Here is an 18273-nt window from a genome sequence, read left to right on the forward strand (position 1 = left end):
AAAATAAAACAAATAAGCGGGATCTATTCTTCATTCAATTTTTGTCATAAACAGTGCATACCATACTTAAATTTATTTCTTTTCATTTTCATGCTACTTGCAGTTTTTTCAATAACTTATATTTTTTTTTCATCATCTAATATATGGAAAATGAGATGCATATATCATGATTAAGATGAACTAAGTTGTATTCTCGTGCATATCAAGGGATAAAGTTGTGGGCAAAATTATGCTTTCAATATGGGAGATATTGACACACGGAGTTATTTTTATTCAGAGTTTTATATACGTGTGTGTATATATATATATATATATATATTAACCGACAATAATGTCGAAAATAAAAGTTTTTTTTTTACTATCATATATTATATGCAAAGGGATATTCTTGGTTACATATGGAGCACATAATTTCCCATTTTGTCTTTTCAACACAAAAATTATGTGGTTTCGTATATCGGCCACAAGTAAAAGAAAAACCTAATCATAGTCGTTTGATTAACAAAACATGCTTCACTGATGTCAAATATTAATTTTTTTAATCTTCTATATCTTTTTTTGAGTCATGGATTTTGATGTGTATATATTTATATATATTTGTGTATGTGATTGTTATTTAATTTTAATGTGAATCTAACATAACTTGATGTGCAAAATAAATCAAGAATAATTAATATTGCCCCAAAGTGGCTGGTCCGCCGGCGATGGGGTGGTCCAGAATGAAATAATAATCACAAAAGGGTATTTCTCACTTCTCATCCCGCCGGCGAGACGGTGGCCCAAGAATCCAATCACATAAGGGCCCCAATGACTTTATCAAAATGTCTGGTGGGTTCCCTTGAGAATTTGACTTTCTCTCTTATTACAAATCTCAAACTTTTGTTGATATGGTATGTTGTTGATGTTTATCGCATTTCTTAATGATATTCTTAGATCTTTAGATTGATTTGTTTCCTCTAGAGAATGGGGGAAAAGGTTATTTTAACTTTAACATTTGTGTGTGACAGCGTAAGCTGAAGTCTATCCTGAAAAAATTTTAAAAATATCTCTTCAGTTTTACTTAAATACAACATTTACCCTTGAATTTTTTAAAATTTAACAAGTATCCATGTGTTTTTGAAATGAGACAACAAAATCTCTTCTTTTGACTTTTTTTATTTAATTTTTTAAAATAACTAAATTGTCCTTGGCTTCCCTATACCAGCTTCCAAACACTTGTTTTTTCCTTTGTTGTTAAGCTCATGGATTTGAAATGTGAAATTCATAGCAACAATTTGATAGTTTTTTTTTTTTTCATTTAAAAAAAAAGTCAATATTTTTTTCTTAAAAAAAAAAGTTGCAAATTATTTTGTCATGTTAATAGTACTAGAATTTCAAATAGAATTTAAAAAAATCATCAAAAAATATATTGAATAAAATCTCAATATGGTGAATAAAATCCCCATGTTTTACCAATTAGAATTTTTAAAAAGTCATCGATAAATATGGAATTAATCACATTTCTTCATCCTTCAGGAGGATAAAATGTACACAAAATAAACAGTTTAATATGGACTTGATCTAAAAAATTCCGCCAAACCATATTACTTTACCAACACACATTTAACCAAGTTCCATAAACATTTGCATGTTTAAAAAATAGTTCTAGCTAAAATGACATTTCTATGTCCAAAAAACTGGTATGATAACCACTATGTATCCGCACTCTATTATCATGGTTGAAAAAAGTATATATGTGTGTTGCCCTATATAAAAAAATATGAAATAATTTAGGAGTTGTTCTTTTACAACAAAACTCAGAAAAAATTTAAACTCAAGTTACAATTTTATTCAAGTTCACGTTCTTTTAAGTTCTAACTTTATTCAACTTTATTCAACTTTATTCAGCTTTATTCAAGTTATAACTCAAAAACTACACTCAAGTAACACTCCAAAAGAACAACCCCTTATATACATAAAAGATCCAATACCTAATAGGTTAACCTTTTGTGTCAAGTTCGGCCCTAAAGTGTGTTGAGTTAGTTTCACATATGGTGTCTCCCTAGCAAGTGGTATCAGAGCCGATGGTTCGTATGAGTTAAGCGATCACACTCAGTCATAGTTCTCGTTAGTGATCCCGCAATTGGTGTTGTAGCAGGTGCAGATGGTGGAGCATTTAGTGGACTCGGATGGTTTTGGTTCTCTTCCCCATGCTTGAGTTTAGCTCCAATTTGGAGTGTAATGTTTGGATATGCCGGTTACTAGAAAGTTTGGTTTGAGGGGTAGCTTGGTGAACACACACATGAGTGAGACATTATTGAGAAAAGTGCATGTGTGTGTTCTCCCACATGAAAAGTGAATAAGAACGTTGTTGTGTGAGAAAATATGCACTGACACGTCGGACAGTGGCCATGCCCCACGTGCCCCTATGTTAACCACGTCAAATAGCTGTCGACGCCTGGAAACTCATCTCCCCTCCATCTGACGAAGAGGCCGACCGTAAGGGGCAATTCATAGGGGCGTCGACCGAGACAGAGGCCACACCTGATAGGGAGTGTAGGCGCTGAGCGAAGAACAAAGGTAAATGGGTCTGCATCCCAAGTTAAACCTCAGAGGTGATAAGCTGAAGATCCCAAGGTTGCGTCCGGATTGGGAGAATGTCAGTAGCACATGGAATGATTACAAGCTCCTAAACCGCCTGGAACGGACTAATGGAGATCACCAAGGATCTGCAGAGCCGTAATTAGGGACAAATTGGATGAGTGAATAGTTTAAAAGGTGCTAAAAATGCTACGGTCTAGGTAGGTAGAATAATAGGCTACTTAAAAAAAATCATCATTAAACCCCCTGTGACAGCCCATCCTGAAGGGACCCACATATAAATTCGTGGGCTATAAAAGGGGGCAAAGCCCCAAAGAGAAAAAAAAAGAGTTTGTTTTTTTATGTAACCTGTGAAGAACAAAAAGGGAAATACAATACGCAGTAGATGTAGCTCTTCTTTCATAAGGGTGAACCACTATAAAATTATGTGCGTTTTGACTTCCATTCAAGCACAATATCAAATACTCTTCACAATACACCAAAAACGTAAACACCGTTTCTAGAATATCCAATTAAATTACAAGTTTATACCGGTAACCCAACGGGCCACCAAGGGGTAATCCGGTGAAGTCTTGGTGACGAAAACCAACTGTCAACAATTGACAACTCCACCGGGGACCGAACCCAGAATCTCTAGTTGCGGGTTTAGGACCCAATACGACTAAGAAGTAATCAACGGCCATGCCTCCAAGAAAAAGAAATGACACTGCAAATCAAGGTAGCCAAACGGAGAAAAACACCACGCATCCGACCAACGGCGGGAGTGGAGGAGGTCAGCTCGACCAGGGAAACCAACCCCCGGTAAGGGATGAAGCCCCACCCCCGGATATGCCACAACTTGACTCGGTACAGATGCAGGCCCAGCTGAACGCTCTGACCGACTTGGTTCGAGGATTGATGACCGCCGTCGAGCCAATGGACGGGAAAAACTCCATGCCTCTTCTAAAGGATGCCCCGAGACCACCGGGAGCCGCCATAGCTGGGAACCAAAATACTGGTGACCAATAAGGTGCCCCGAAAGGGATTAAGGAGAGTAAAAATGCTAGGGGAGATAACCCGAGGCCTCGACCGTCCAAGTCCCTCAGCAGCCGACAAAGGGCTGCCAGGGGACGAGCCCAAGAGAAAAGAGCAATCATAGGTCTGGAGAACCCTGAAGCACCACCTCGAAATCCAGGTAAGAATATCCCGGGAGATTTGGGGTCGGTGCAAGAAGGCGGAGACCTAAGAAATAAGCTGGATGCCAGGAAGGCAGTAGCCTCAAAAGGGGCCAGCTCTGCAATCTCAACGGAGGAGGCAAAAGCCATTATGGAGCGCGTGATGAGCTTATAAGAAAAGTTCACGAGTGACGTCACCGGTTTGAGGAAGGACGTCAAAACCAGGTGAGCCACCTGCAAAAGAACCTAGGACAGGTGGCGGAGGTGGTTAATGTCGACATCACTCCCAGTCGAACTCATGACCACCCCTTTACCACATAAATCATGGCGCCACCTCTCCCAGACAAATACAGGTCCCCGTCGATCCCACCATATGACGGCAGAGAGGATCCCGGCGACCACCTAGAGATGTATACGGGACACATGCTTCTGTATGGATATGCAGAGGAAATAATGTGCCGAGCGTTCCGGAACCACTTAACGGATTCTGCCCAGAGATGATTCAGGACACTCAAGCCAGATTCCATCTCCAGCTAGGAGGAGTTGAAGGAAGATTTCTCCCTCCAGTTCATTGGGGAAAAACGTATATCCCGCTGAAGTAAAATCTGATGACGGTGTACCAAAAACTGAATGAGTCATTAAAAGAATGACTAGCGAGGTACGGAGAAGCCGTCACCGCCACAACGGATATGACCGACAGGGAGGCTCTGATGGGGGCTTTGTCCAGCATGAAAAAGATCACGCCGTTCAAGCGAGATCTAAACCGACATAAAAGAAATCTACTGTAAGCCCAAGCAAAGTAAACACATCAAAATGGATAGGGGGAACAAGGAATGCTTACCAGAAAATCAAGAGCGAGAGGGATGCGAGAACACTGAGGTGAATATCGCCAAAGATTCGTGAGTTGGCAAGAAGAGAGTGAACGATCCTAGAGAAGTTTTTGCAGAGTTTCGACTGTTTCGAAATGGTTCAGACAAACACGAAGAGACTATTTATAGGAACCGAAGGCCTTCGGCCCCCAGTCGTCCAATCAGGTGTGTATGCATCCAACGGTGGAAGCAAAGGAATTCGATCCGACGGTTGGGGAAAGGACGAGAAGTTACAGAGACACGATCCAACGGTCCAAATTCGTCCGTTTAAACGAAAGACCACGTCAGCATGGTGATTAAACTGACACGACGTTTGCACTTCTCAAGGGAGTTCCTCCAAATCCATCATTGCAACAGAGGCTCGGAGTTAGGCTCCCACACCCGAAGCAGACAAAAAGCGCTGGAGCGGATCCCAACCTAGCTCGAGGCAATCTAAAAAAAGGCCTCAACCCGGGGGGCAATTGTTGTGTGGGAAAATATGCGCTGACACGTCAGACAATGGCCATGCCCCACGTGGTCCTATGATAGCTACGTCAGATAGTTGTTGACGCCTGGAAACTCATCTCCCCTCCATCTGACGAAGAGGCTGACCGTAAGGGGCGATTCATAGGGGCGTCGACCCAAAGTACGGTCGACCGAGATAGAGGCCACACCCTGATAGGGAGTGTAGGCGCTCAGGGAAGAACAAAGGCAAATGAGTCCACATCCCAAGTTAAACCTTGTAGGTAACAAGCTGGAGATCTCAAGGTTGCGTCTAGATTGGGAGAAGGTCAGTAGCACATGGAATGATTACAAGCTCCTAAACCGCCTGGAACGGACCAATGGAGATCACCAAGGATCTGCAGAGCCGTAATATGGGACAAATTGGATGAGTGAACAGTCCAAAATGTGCTAAAAAGGCTACGGTCTAAGCAGGTAGAATAATATGCTACTTAAAAAAAAAATCATTAAACCCTATGTGACAGTCCATCCTGAAGAGACCCACATATAAAATATGTTGAATTAATAAGTTAACAAACGTGAAGTGATTTATACGCATAAAAAGACTGAAGAACTAATAAGTTAATTTTTTTGAGTAAGTTAGACTCTTAAAATATGTTGAATTAATTTTGCATGCAATGATTAAGTTGGCTTTTGAGAAGGTTGATTAGGGAAGAGGTCAACAGGTTGTTCATTGGTGACCACGTGCTGATAGGCATTAATTTCAAAATGCTGAAAACAAATGAGAAGAGAAGATGAATTAAATGCTAGTCATAATTTTTAAGATTTAGAAAAAAAAAAAAAAGTTCGATACCATTGAGTTGCTTGATCTGGCTTTGATTTTGAGGGTACTACACATTGCCTTTATAGGAGGTTTTTTCTGTTTTGGAGGGTTTGCACAAATCTTGTGATTGTATCCAAACTCACTACAGTTAAAACATTTTTTTTTTTGGTTAAGAAAACAAATTAAAACATCTCTTCAAGCTTAATTGAACTTTTCCTTTAGGCTTAGGCCTATCGGGATCTCTCCTCTTTTGTAAAGAAGTTCTTCCACGTAGTTTCTCCTCTCCCGTGGAGAATGAAAAATGAAGAGGCATATTACTTGCTCCCATCCTTTCTGCCTCTCAAAAAAGCGGAGATTTTTTTTTTTTTTGTTCCTTTGGGTGTTTGGTTGTAGTTATACCAATATCCCCATCCCTGATTTCTAAGGGTATATTTGTCTTCTTAAATGATTTAGTTGACTAAAAATAAAATGAGGGGATACTTTTTGTATTTTCTCATCTAATTGGTGTTGAATTTAAAAAAAAAAAAGATAATTGAGTAATTGAAAACCGTAAATTGATTGTTTGTAAAATTACTCTGAGAGGAAATCAGTCTCATTTCAAGGCTGACAAGTAATTATATACATTTCATGAAAATGATTATTATCATTTGCGCCCTTTAAACTTTCAGATCATTTTATTTTGCCCCTTAAATTTTAGATTAATCTAACTTAAGTCTTTATGTAAGAACTTCTATTAAAATCAAATTTAAAAGAAAAAAAAAAGTTAAGTGTGGTCATATAATTTTTATCTATTTATTTTTAACAGATATTCAATTAAAAAGACTATGTGATTATATTACTTTCCTTTTTCTTTATATTTTTTAACAGAAATTCCAATATAAATGGTTAAATAAGAACAATTAAAAATTTAAAGTGTAAAGTAAAAATTTTAAAATTCGGAAGTAAATTAAGAATGATTTTAAAATTTAAGAGGCATTAATGATAATAATCTCCATAAAATTTTTTTTTGAAAAAAATCAATGAATTGCCACGGCATAGATCATAATCCTTAATAATTTTACATTTTTTTTTTGTCGTCTAGGTATATAAATTTGTGTACATCTGAAATATACATTAGTTCTTCGACATTAAACGAGAATCTGTTATAATATTTGAAAAGTAATCCCAACGATAATAAACAATTATTTCAAATGAACTTTAACATGGAAAGAACGCTAATAAATTTACCTGAGAACAATCTAATAAAATAAAAATTCAATATGATATATATCATACCTAACTCACAGCAAGAAAACAAGAAAGCTAACCTAAAATGGGATCATCACAATCACAACACTAGTTACCTTCATTTTAATTTTTAGCTAAAAAGGAAATATAACCCTTTCAACTAATAATTTATTTAAAGTGTGATTCATAAAAATCTATTAACACATGCAAGAAAGAACCTAGAATTTATTTATAGATCATAAAAATAAGAAATTAAAAAAAATGCAACAAAGAAACAAGAATGTATAGATGACGTCGAGGAGGGACTGACTGATAATATACCCACTAACTATAGGTGACGCTTTTTATCTTGATCACAATATTCGTGAAAATTAATTGCTACTTTTTTCCGTCTCACTCGAATTATTAATTTTTTAAAAAAAAGAAAAATTAAAACAAAAAAGAGAGACATAAAAGGAAGAACTTTAAAGCTAGACAACGACAGTCAATAGCCTCGTCGTTTTAGGCCCATTTGATTCGAATGGACGTAGGTTTCGGTCTCGTTTATTTCATTAATTTAAATTTTAAATTTTAAATTTTTATAGTTAAAAATTTTTAAAAAATATCACATTTAATTTTTTTTGTTACAGTTAAATTTTTTTTAAAAATATCACATCTTAATTTAAATTAAAAATTCAAATTCACAAAAATATCTTTATATTTAAAAAAAACAAATATCTCTTTATTTAAATTTTAAAATTTTATTTTTAATTAATAAAAATTCATGCTCATACATTTTAAAAATAGATATAACAAATTTTTTTTTTTTTTTTTATAATAATTTTCGCACATAACATCATAAAAAAAGCACTACGAACAATTATAGAGTTTTCTGTAAGAATTAAAAAAAAAGTGAATTATTAATAATTTTTTATTTTTAACTGTTAAATTTTTTTATTAAGTTTATTTTGTATAATTTTTTAATTTAATGTAATTTTAATCTAATTTAATAATAAAAAATTAATACTAATTAGCCGGCTAGGAAACTCCCGGAACAATTATTACAAATAAATAAAAAAGACACGGGAGTGAATGCTGAAGATCTTTGTTGATATACAGTATTTTTAGCAGAGAAGAGAAGAAGGGAGGAATCTATGCCCACCATATGTTTGTAAAATTGTTCCACACAACACAACACAAACAGAACAGAACAGACCCCAACAAAAGAAAAGACTTGACCCCACCACCCTTTCTCCGCATAATACAACGCCAAGAAAGTCTTTCCATCAATTACCCACTGATCTGCAACTCCACTCTAAATCCACCATCAGCCAACGACGACGACGACGACAACAACAACAACAATCATCTCTCTCTCTCTCTCTCTCTCTCTTCTTCTTGTCTTGGCCACTTCCAACTCGCCAATGGAATGAATTGTTTATTTCAAAAGTTGCTGAAGTAAACCCCTCTCACCATTTTCCTTATTTATTTATTCACTTTTAATCCTCTTCCCTCCCAAACCCCCCTTTCCTTTCCTAACCGCCATTCTTTTTCCCTCCTTCTCTCATTGATATACATATATATATATATATAATATATGTATATATAATAATATATAGACACACACACACACATAGGGGAGATATAATATATGCTCGCCGGCGATGCCGACGCCGGTAAGCGCAGCGAGGCAATGCTTAACGGAAGAGGCGGCACGAGCACTGGACGACGCGGTGGCGGTGGCGCGTCGCCGGGGCCACGCACAGACGACTTCTCTCCATGCCGTCTCGGCCTTGCTGGCCCTACCCTCCTCCGCCCTCCGCGACGCCTGCGCACGAGCCCGCAGCAGCGCGTACGCCCCACGACTCCAGTTCCGAGCGCTGGAGCTCTCCGTCGGTGTTTCTCTCGACCGCCTCCCGTCGTCCAAGACGGTGGACGAGCCTCCGGTCTCAAACTCTCTCATGGCTGCCATTAAGCGCTCCCAGGCTAACCAGAGGCGCCACCCGGGAAGCTTCCACTTCCACCAGATTCACGCTCAGCAGAACCTCAACGCCGCCGTCGCCGCCAACCAAACGGCGCCGGTTTTGCGCGTCGAGATGAAGCACTTCGTGCTGTCGATCCTCGATGACCCGATCGTCAGCCGCGTCTTTGGCGAGGCCGGATTCCGGAGCTGCGACATCAAGCTCGCGATCCTCCATCCCCCTGTGAGGCAGGTCTCGCCCTTCGCTAGGGCTCGGTGTCCGCCCGTCTTCTTCTTCAATCCCGCGGACTCCGATTCGACGGCGAGGCGAAGCAGCGGCGGTCTCGGCTTCAGCTTCCCTTTCTCGCGGCACGACGACGGGGACGAGAATTCCAGAAGGATCGGAGAGGTTCTGGCCAGGAACCCTCTCCTTATTGGCGTCTGCGCGAGCGAGGCTCTCAAGAGCTTCACCGAGGGTTTGCAGAGCGGGAAAGCTGGTCTCTTGCCCTCCGAAATCTCCGGTCTGAGCGTGGCTCATATCGAGAAAGATGTCTCCGAGTTCGTCGTCAAAGGCGGAAGTGAAGAGCAGTTGGATTCGAGGTTTAAGGAGGTGAGCCGCGTGGTGGAGCAATCCTCGGGAAGTGGTGTTGTGTTGAACTTTGGGGAGCTGAAGAGCTGGGTTGGCAATGGGGTCTTGGGCGATCGGGTGAGCTCTGTTGTTTCCAAGTTGAAGAGCTTGTTGGAGCTTCATAGTGGGAAGCTATGGTTGATTGGAGCAGCTGGAAGTGACGATGTGTATATGAAGTTTTTGGGTCCGTTTCCGAGCATAGAGAAAGACTGGGATTTGCATCTTCTCCCCATTACGTCTTCCAAGTCTTCAACAGAAGGAATTTACTCTAAATCCAGGTGGGTAGTTGTAAAAGTGTTAGTATTTTTCTTCTCGATTATCTTTCACTTGTTAGTACGGGAATGAATATATGCTTGGCTAATGTTAGTATTTTTGTTCTCGATTATCTTAAACATGCATGAGTGAAAGTTTTTGCTGAGTAAAGGAGAGGACAGAATGTGACAACTTGGAAGTTTATTGATCCATTTTGCTAAACTTCGTGATTAGCAACTGACCTATGATAATAGGATTTAGAACTTGCATTCAATGATGACGAAATTTCTGCACCCGTGTCATCTAGCATTTGGTGGAATTATATTATAATAATTAGTTTTCATATTGTTTACTTTATATGTGTACTAAGAATCAAGTACAGTTTCTTGTTTTTTATGTAATGTTGCTTTCCTTGTAGACAATGTTTTATCTGTGACCATTAGCTAATTTTTCAAGCTGGGGGGCTTCATCAATGCTATTCTTTGTTCTTTGTCGGTCCAAATGCATGTTTCGTTCCCCAAATGCCTTTATTTATGTGCTGCTTGTTTGGCTTTACGATTGTGGAGCACTAACTTTGACTGCACCTGCAGTTAAGCTATAGACATATTTGTAACGATATATTGCCATTCTGATGCACATTTTTTCTAGTTATAATTATATGATTGGCCAGAAGTAGAAATTAACGACTAAATAGGTGGAGTTTGTATGTTTAGTTATTTTTAACTATATTTAGGTCACATACTACACGTTGGAACACTTAAGAGCCTGGGCCTTAAAACTTCTGTATCTATACTTGCATATGTACATGTCTAGGTGCTAGATGCATGTATGTCTCAAGACATACACTTAAGTCTGACTGTGTTGTCTCCGTTGAATCTCACAGTTCCATGCTCATGATATACTTACAGCTTGATGGGGTCCTTTGTTCCCTTTGGTGGTTTCTGCCCTACACCATCTGAACTCAAAAATCCATTTAGCAGCACAAATCAGTGTTTTACTCGTTGTCATGCCTGCACTGAAAAATATGAGCAGGAAGTTGCTTCTATTCTGAAGGCAGGATCGGCTCTTTCCATAGCTAGTCCATACTCGGAGAATTTCCCTTCTTTGCTAATGACTGAACTTGACACAGGCAAGGGAGTGGATGCAACGAAGGTGTGTTATCCCTTTGAAATTTTGATTCTTTGGAGCAACTTTGTACACATCCGGCACTGAATTCATTAATCACATTTTCAGTAATCTGAAATTAATCATTTTTCTTCATTTGATCCAATTTATGTTAGAACGTGCTTCTTAATTCAGTGCAGACCAAAGATGGTGGAACAGCATTGAACACTAGAATATTGGGATTGCAAAGGAAATGGAATGAAATTTGTCAACGCCTTCGTCACACCCAGTCATGCCATAAACTAGACATTTTCCAGGCAGGGAGCAAAGTTGCATCTGCAGAGGGCATTCAAGTTGTTGCACATACGAAAGAAAGTAGCCGTGAAGATTCATATCTAAATGATACGCAATCGTATTCCGGCACAGCATCAAACTTTCAAAAGAATTTTCCATCAAACGAGAGCAGTTTTATGGCAATGGCTGCTAGTCCTTCTGAGAAATTGGTAAAAGTCTCGGAGAGTCGCCAAATTGAGAAAGGGAAGCCTTGCCTTTCTCCTCATCATGTGCACAATATAGATCCTCCACCTGACCGGATATCATCTTCATCAATGGCTCCTGTGACCACAGATTTGGGATTGGGAACAATATATGCATCAAGCAGTAAGGAACCACAGTATATGAAATTGCAAGATCATAAAGTAGGCCCAGAACGCTTGCCTGGTACTTACTCTTCCGAGATAAATGCAAGAACTGCTAATACTTCACACCAAATCATCCAATCCTCTTCCCGTACTACCCCGGACTTCAAGGGTCAGTTTGATCCTAGAGATTTTAAATCACTACAGAGAGCTCTAATTGGAAAAGTTGGCTGGCAAGAGGAAGCTATATCTGCTATTAGTCAAGTTATAAGCTATAGCAGATCCAGTGGTGGAAGACATCGTCGCTCGAGTCTCAGAGGAGATATTTGGCTTACATTCCTCGGACCGGACAAAGTAGGAAAGAAGAGAATTGCTTTAGCACTTGCTGAAATATTGTATGGCTCCAGGAAAAGCCTAATCTCTGTTGATTTGGGCTCCCAGTATAGATATTGCGAAACAAACTCGATTTTTGACCATGAAGAAGTAGATGATTATGATTTGAAGTTTAGGGGAAAGACGGTTGTTGATTATCTTGCTGGGGAATTAAGCAGGAAACCCCATTCAGTTGTCTTTCTTGAAAACGTAGACAAGGCTGATCTGCCAGCCCAGATTAGCTTGTCCCAGGCCATTAGAACAGGCAAGTTTCCGGACTCTCGAGGAAGAGAAATCAGCATTAATGATATTTTATTTGTGGCGGCCACAACCATCATGAAGGTTAAGACATCTCATCATCAAGAGAAAGTTTCTGTTAGTTTTTCTGAGGAGGCGATACTGGCAGCTAAGAGACGTCAAATGCAAATATTATTTGGATCTGTCGCTAGCAATGCTAGCCACAAGCAGGGCATGAATGTGAGAGTTACACACAATGAAGGCACGTCAAACCTGTCGTCTATACATAAAAGAAAGCTGATTGACAGCAGTGACTCCGCAGAGAAATGCCTCGAGTCAAAAGAACGTGCCCAGAAGGCATCAAGATCTTATCTAGACCTCAATGTGCCTGTTGAGGAGATCGAAGGAGAATGCATTGATGGTGAGGAGTATGACAGCGACTCCATCTCTGAAAGCTCGGAAGCTTGGTTGGAAGATTTTCTCAATCAGGTGGATGAAAAAGTTGTTTTGAAGCCGTTTGACTTTGATGCGCTTTCGGCTAAAATAATAGAGGAGATCAACGAAAATGTGAAGAAAATGTTGGGACCTGAAGTTATGCTAGAGATTGATTACAAAGCCGTGGTACAGATACTCGCGGCTGCTTGGTTGTCGGAAGAGAAAAAAGCTATGGAGGATTGGGTTGAACAGGTTCTATGTAAAAGTTTCGCGGAAGCCCATAAGAAGTATAAAGATGTTAGTTCTCGTTATGTTATTAGACTGGTGGTTTCTGAACAACTTGCTGCAAGAGAGCAAACTTCTTGTGTCTGTCTTCCCACTAGAATTAATCTGAACTAATTTTTTTTTTTTTTTGTTCAACCCTTGCTTTTTGTAACTACGTGTATAATGTAGCTTTTAGCATATAGTTTGGGCATTTGCGAAGGCCTTGTTTCGATGATCGATCAACAAAATTTTTTGCATAACCATTTTGTGCTGTATTTATTCCGATACTGGAATGTATATATAATTGTCCAGTGGAAGGCCAATGTTGGACTTGGACGTCTCGTGTATGTTTGTCCAACACAGAAGGCTGTAAAAGTTGAAGAAAAAGATGGAATGGACACGAGGAAATTGACTAGGATATTGTGATAAGTAATTTATGGTTCTTCATATTTTCATAATTGTCAAACAAGTTGAATTTCTAAATGACGGCAGATAGTGCTGTAGTTATTAAGGGAGACCTTTTTTTTTTTCTTTTTTTTTCCTTTTTTTTTTTTCCTTTTTGTGTGTGTGTGTGTGTGGAACAGAATTCAACAGATGGTGTGGAGTAATCATAGACCCCAGACAAGACAAATGATTCTCAGAAGTTACAACTCAAACCATCCTTTTGTTTCTATTTTAGGTATTTTTTAGGGAGTTTCTATTCTTATTATTGCATCAAACTTTTCTCTATTTTATTATTTTAAAAAAGTCTACTGTGATATTCTCTTATAAGATTTGTGCTCTCACTTTAGAATATATATTAATTAATGAGTAAAACATAAGAAAACGGCTCAAAACTTGACAAGAAAATTTGATTATCTATTCCATCACTATTTACGGATTCAATTTGGACTACGTAATTTCTTTTTTTTTTTTTTTTTTTTTTTTTTTTTTGGGTTGGGGGGATAGACAAGGCACACAATGGAAATTAGGCCAAATATACCTCTATTTGAGAAAATTAAGCCGAGTATCAACAATAAAGGATGGTTTTTGTTTGAGAAACTTATAGATTCTACCCTCTTAAGTACTAGATTTATTAAAAATATCCTTTTAAAAAATTTTACTTATTGACTAGTTCTAGGCTAAAAGATAGAAATATATGGGCTCATATTAAAAGTCAGAAATTAAAGAGACTTCATTTCAAGGTATATTTATAAAAATTGCCCTTTTGGTCTCATGCTACTTTCATGAGTTACAAAGTCTATAATCTACATCGCTCCTATTTTAATATGTTTCATTAAGTAAACCAACTATCCATATTTGAGTACAACAGTGGTTTAAATGAACAGGAAAAATAAATCTGACAAGTAAATTAAAATAAACCACTAGTCTACTTTTGAGTGAACTAATGGGTTAAAAGAAAACTTCTCCACATTAACCTAGAATCAAAGTAAGCCATTAGTCTACTTTTGAGAAAACTAGTGGTTTAAAGGGAACAAAGACAAGAATTTCTCCCACAAATATATAATTAAAGTAAGCCATTATTCTGCTTTTTATGCCTCGTTCACTTTGTGGATTCGAGTTGAGATGTGACATTTTCTGAGAGCTTTTCACTGTAGTAGAAAAAGTTAGATGTGACATTTTCTGAAAGCTTTTTACTGTAGAAACTTAAAACTGAAAACTCGAATCAGTAAAATGAATGAGGCTTTAGTAAACTAATCGTTTAAAGAAATTTCTCCATACAAAGATTTCATCAGGAAGACTCGCGGTGTCTTTAGTGACATGGTGGGTTGAGATCAGACAACGACGTCGTAGAAAGGAGTTGACAAGAGAGGCGTGATGTGACTACTCTGTGGCTCGCTGCATTTAGAATTAGGACTCGTTCGATTTGTAGATTCAAGATTTTAATTCGAGTTGAGATGTGATATTTTTTGAGAGTTTTTAACTATAATAAAAAAAGTTAGATGTGACATTTTCTGAAAACTTTTAACTGTAAAAACTTAAAACTGAAAACTCAAATTAGTAAAATAAACAAGACCTTAAGACCCCACCTGGAAGGCCGAGCTTAATTAAAGGTTTTTTTTTTAGATGGGAATTGCATTTCAACCAGATTTACAGACTACACATAAAGGCTACTGGGGAGACCACTTCCGTTCTTACCGGAGTAAAAACAAAACAAAACAAAAAACTACACCAAATAGGCGAATACAACAACGCCATTATTGAAAAACACAAAAATGCTTTGAAGCAGGTGAAAGGCCTCGACCTCACGAGGAAACCCATCGACGACCCACCGACCACCACGGTAGAGGCAAAGAGTAGAACTGCAAAAGGGCGGAATCATCATAGTGGAAGAGACGCAACGCCGACGTATAGAAACCACACACAAACGCCACCGTCCCCAAGCCCAACACGACCATTGGAATAAGCGCTGCAACACCAGTAGAGAGACCCCTGCACCACAAGCCACCCGAAAGCCACACACTGGTGGGAGCGGCCAAACCTCCGCCACTAGATCCGAGCAGACCATCATGCACACCACACCCACACAACTCAACATCAACGTAGCAGTACCTCCACAGCGCTGACGCGCCAATAGGAGGCATCCAAACCTTTGACGGCACCACACCACCACATTAAAATTCCTTCTCCACCACCGCGAGTAAGAGGCAATCACCACCTGAGTCACCGTTGAGAGACGCGGAGCACCATCTTTAGGGTCGGAGGTCCGAAGGCCAGACTCCTGCCCAAATGGAGCAGCGCACACAAGAAAAGTTCAAAACCCTAATATGCTAGGGAGAGAAAGAAAGAGTCGATAGTTTGGTTAATTGTTTTTAATTAACAACCTAAATAAAAAATGTTTAGCACTTAATATTTTTACTAATTAATTTAAATATGGTAAATGTTGATTGTTTTTAAATAGAATGTATTTTTATAATAACTCGTGATTACAATTATTTAATTATGTGATTTTATAAAAATGTGCAGAAAAGAGTTAACAGTCATCGGAAGAAAAGATGATCATTGTGTTTGTTCCAAACGGTATTTTAAGGCCTCGTTCGCTTCGCGGATTCGAGTTTTCAATTCGGGTTGAGATGTGACATTTTCTGAAAGCATTTAACTATATTAATTAAAGTTAGATGTGACATTTTTTTAGAGCTTTTAACTATACAAACTTAAAATTGAACACTCAAATTAGTAAAATGAACGAGGCCTAAATATGAAAATGGATAATTTAATTATATTTTACACTATGAGAATTATTATAAAAGTTTTTTTATGAACTTATTTGTAAAAGATTTATATTTTTAACGTCATAGTGTGAACGTTTTATAATTTTTAAAACTTGATTTGGTATTGTCTTTTTGTGGTGCTTACACTTACCCCTTAAGTGTTAGTTTGGGGTGGTTGTGTTTTTAATAGAAGCACTACTTTTATTTAAAGTAAAAACATAAGTAGAAATTAAATTTAAAAGTTACACATTTTAATTTTTTAAAATAACTTAAAAAGTGTATTAATTTATGTGCAAAGTGTTTTTGTGCACTTTTATCAAATACTGAGCCGGTTTGGTAGTAGATTTTAAAAAAATTTGTGTTGAAAAAAAAAACTATTACAAAAAGTAGCTGAATGTATGATAAATTGTAATTATACAAGTATTAATTTCAGGAGTATTATAAGTATTATGAAAGTTTTATTAATTGCACTCTAAGGTGATTGCCGCACAATTTAAAAAAAATCACCTTTGAGTTATTTTTTATTTTGACTGTAAATTATTTAAAAATTCTTTAAGTATCACTTTTTATAATTTTTATCAAACACAAATTTCAAATATAGATGACTAAAAAATTAATTTTAGATTTTAAAAATCACTATAAAATATACCCAATATAATTACATCGTTTATTGTACAAAGTGCTTTTTGAGAATTTAAAAAACAATCCTAAACACACCTTCGTTAAGTTGTCAAAAATATTATACAAATCACATTTCACTCTTCCCTTCATCTCTCATAAGTTTCTTGCTCGACTCTCAAGCCCTTTCTCAAACTAAATGTTTGGTGGAGGGATTCGTTCCCTGATTCGAATTATGATTCGTGGTTCGCTACAGTATTTTCTCTCACAAAAAATTCACGTAGATCGAAAATAGTTCAAATCACATGGTTTGAATCCTCCAACTAAACGTCAACTCTTATTTTTCATCAAATCCTCCTCAACAACTCTTCACACTTCAAAATCATAGATAACCCAGACCTATTAGCCTTCTAAAATCCCAAAAGAATGTAGAAACAAGCTTGCATTGAAACCTCATTTTCGGATTTCACTAAAGAACTATTTTTTTACATGCAAATTTGAGCTCAAAGTGAGGTTTTTCTACATTTTTGGAGTACGAATCTTATAATATACCAAAGGTGAGTTTAAATCAACGTTTTTAGTGACTTTTTAGCTTATTTGAAGCTGGAAGTATGGTGCTTTTCGGTTGGTGCTTTATTTACAAATTTGAGTTGCATGTATGTTCTTGAAAGTGAGTGTTTTGACATTTTTATGACGAAAATCGAACATACAGTTGTTGCTTCTACCTTATTATTGTGTATAATTGTTATTTGGGGCAGATTAGAGTGAATTTTATGCTGTTTTTATGTTTTTTATTGAGTTGCATGCAAGATGTTTGTGAAAATGCCTAGATGAATTTTTTGAAATTTTAATAGCAGGCAGTGTACATTACGGGTCTGTTTTCTCAATTTATAGTTTGAATTTGAAGCTGAAATTTTGTGGAGTTAAAGTAGACATATCGGAGTTATAGTAGACATATCAGGCTTACTCTCTACAAAATTTCGTCCAAACATGTTTTAAAATGAATTTTTGGTGAAGTTTTAAAGTGTACTGTTACGGAAATTTTCATGGACAACAACTATGTAAGGACTTAGATTATGATAAAACCTATTTTAGAAGAACTTTAAATGATTTAAACTTTTTAGCATGATGCTATAATGTATATAACAATTCTGCGATGATTTTGATTAGTTAGAAATGTTTTTAGACATGTTTTAAATTAGTAACTTATCTTGAATTTGTACGTAAACTTGTAAAGTATGAATTTTGAGAAAGAAACTGAAAATGTAAAAATGATTTAAAGGAGCATTAGGCTAAGCAAGATCAAGTCTTCTCAACGGTGGACTTCACCCTTCTGTAACTGTTCAATTTCAGAAAAAGTAAGTAGGAATGAGGTTTTAAAAGGCGGAATCCGGCATTGAAGCGTTATGCCTAAAGGGCCTTGAGGTGTAAGTCCCAAAAAATTCCAATAAAAAAATGTAGAAAAAAAAATAATAGTAAT

The 18273-nt window shown here is 37.4% G+C and overlaps 1 protein-coding gene across 2 annotated transcripts; it reads left to right on the forward strand.

Moving 5' to 3' along the window:
• The first annotated feature begins 8219 nt into the window (after positions 1-8219).
• LOC112091835 (protein SMAX1-LIKE 6-like) lies at positions 8220-13275 on the forward strand. 2 transcript variants are annotated; one of them, XM_024166420.1, is made up of 3 exons: positions 8220-9939; positions 10822-11065; positions 11194-13275. In XM_024166420.1, the coding sequence occupies exons 1-3, from the start codon at positions 8738-8740 to the stop codon at positions 13096-13098; spliced, it is 3351 nt and encodes a 1116-aa protein (XP_024022188.1). In that variant the 5' UTR covers positions 8220-8737; the 3' UTR covers positions 13099-13275. The 2 variants fall into 2 exon arrangements, with proteins under 2 accessions (XP_024022188.1, XP_024022189.1); XM_024166421.1 differs by having other exon boundaries at positions 11218-13275.
• The last annotated feature ends 4998 nt before the right edge of the window (positions 13276-18273 follow it).

The sequence above is a fragment of the Morus notabilis genome, unplaced genomic scaffold (assembly GCF_000414095.1).
Source record: "Morus notabilis unplaced genomic scaffold, ASM41409v2 Scaffold4972, whole genome shotgun sequence".
Taxonomy (NCBI): Eukaryota; Viridiplantae; Streptophyta; class Magnoliopsida; order Rosales; family Moraceae; genus Morus; species Morus notabilis.

What these genes read in the sequence shown, in the direction of transcription:
- LOC112091835 (XM_024166420.1), top strand. Translation starts at nt 8,738, where the DNA reads ATGCCGACGCCGGTAAGCGCAGCGAGGCAATGCTTAACGGAAGAGGCG. An exon ending in GGAATTTACTCTAAATCCAG is followed by an intron (nt 9,940 to 10,821) that starts GTGGGTAGTTGT and finishes ATATACTTACAG; the next exon opens with CTTGATGGGGTCCTTTGTTC. An exon ending in AGGGAGTGGATGCAACGAAG is followed by an intron (nt 11,066 to 11,193) that starts GTGTGTTATCCC and finishes AATTTATGTTAG; the next exon opens with AACGTGCTTCTTAATTCAGT.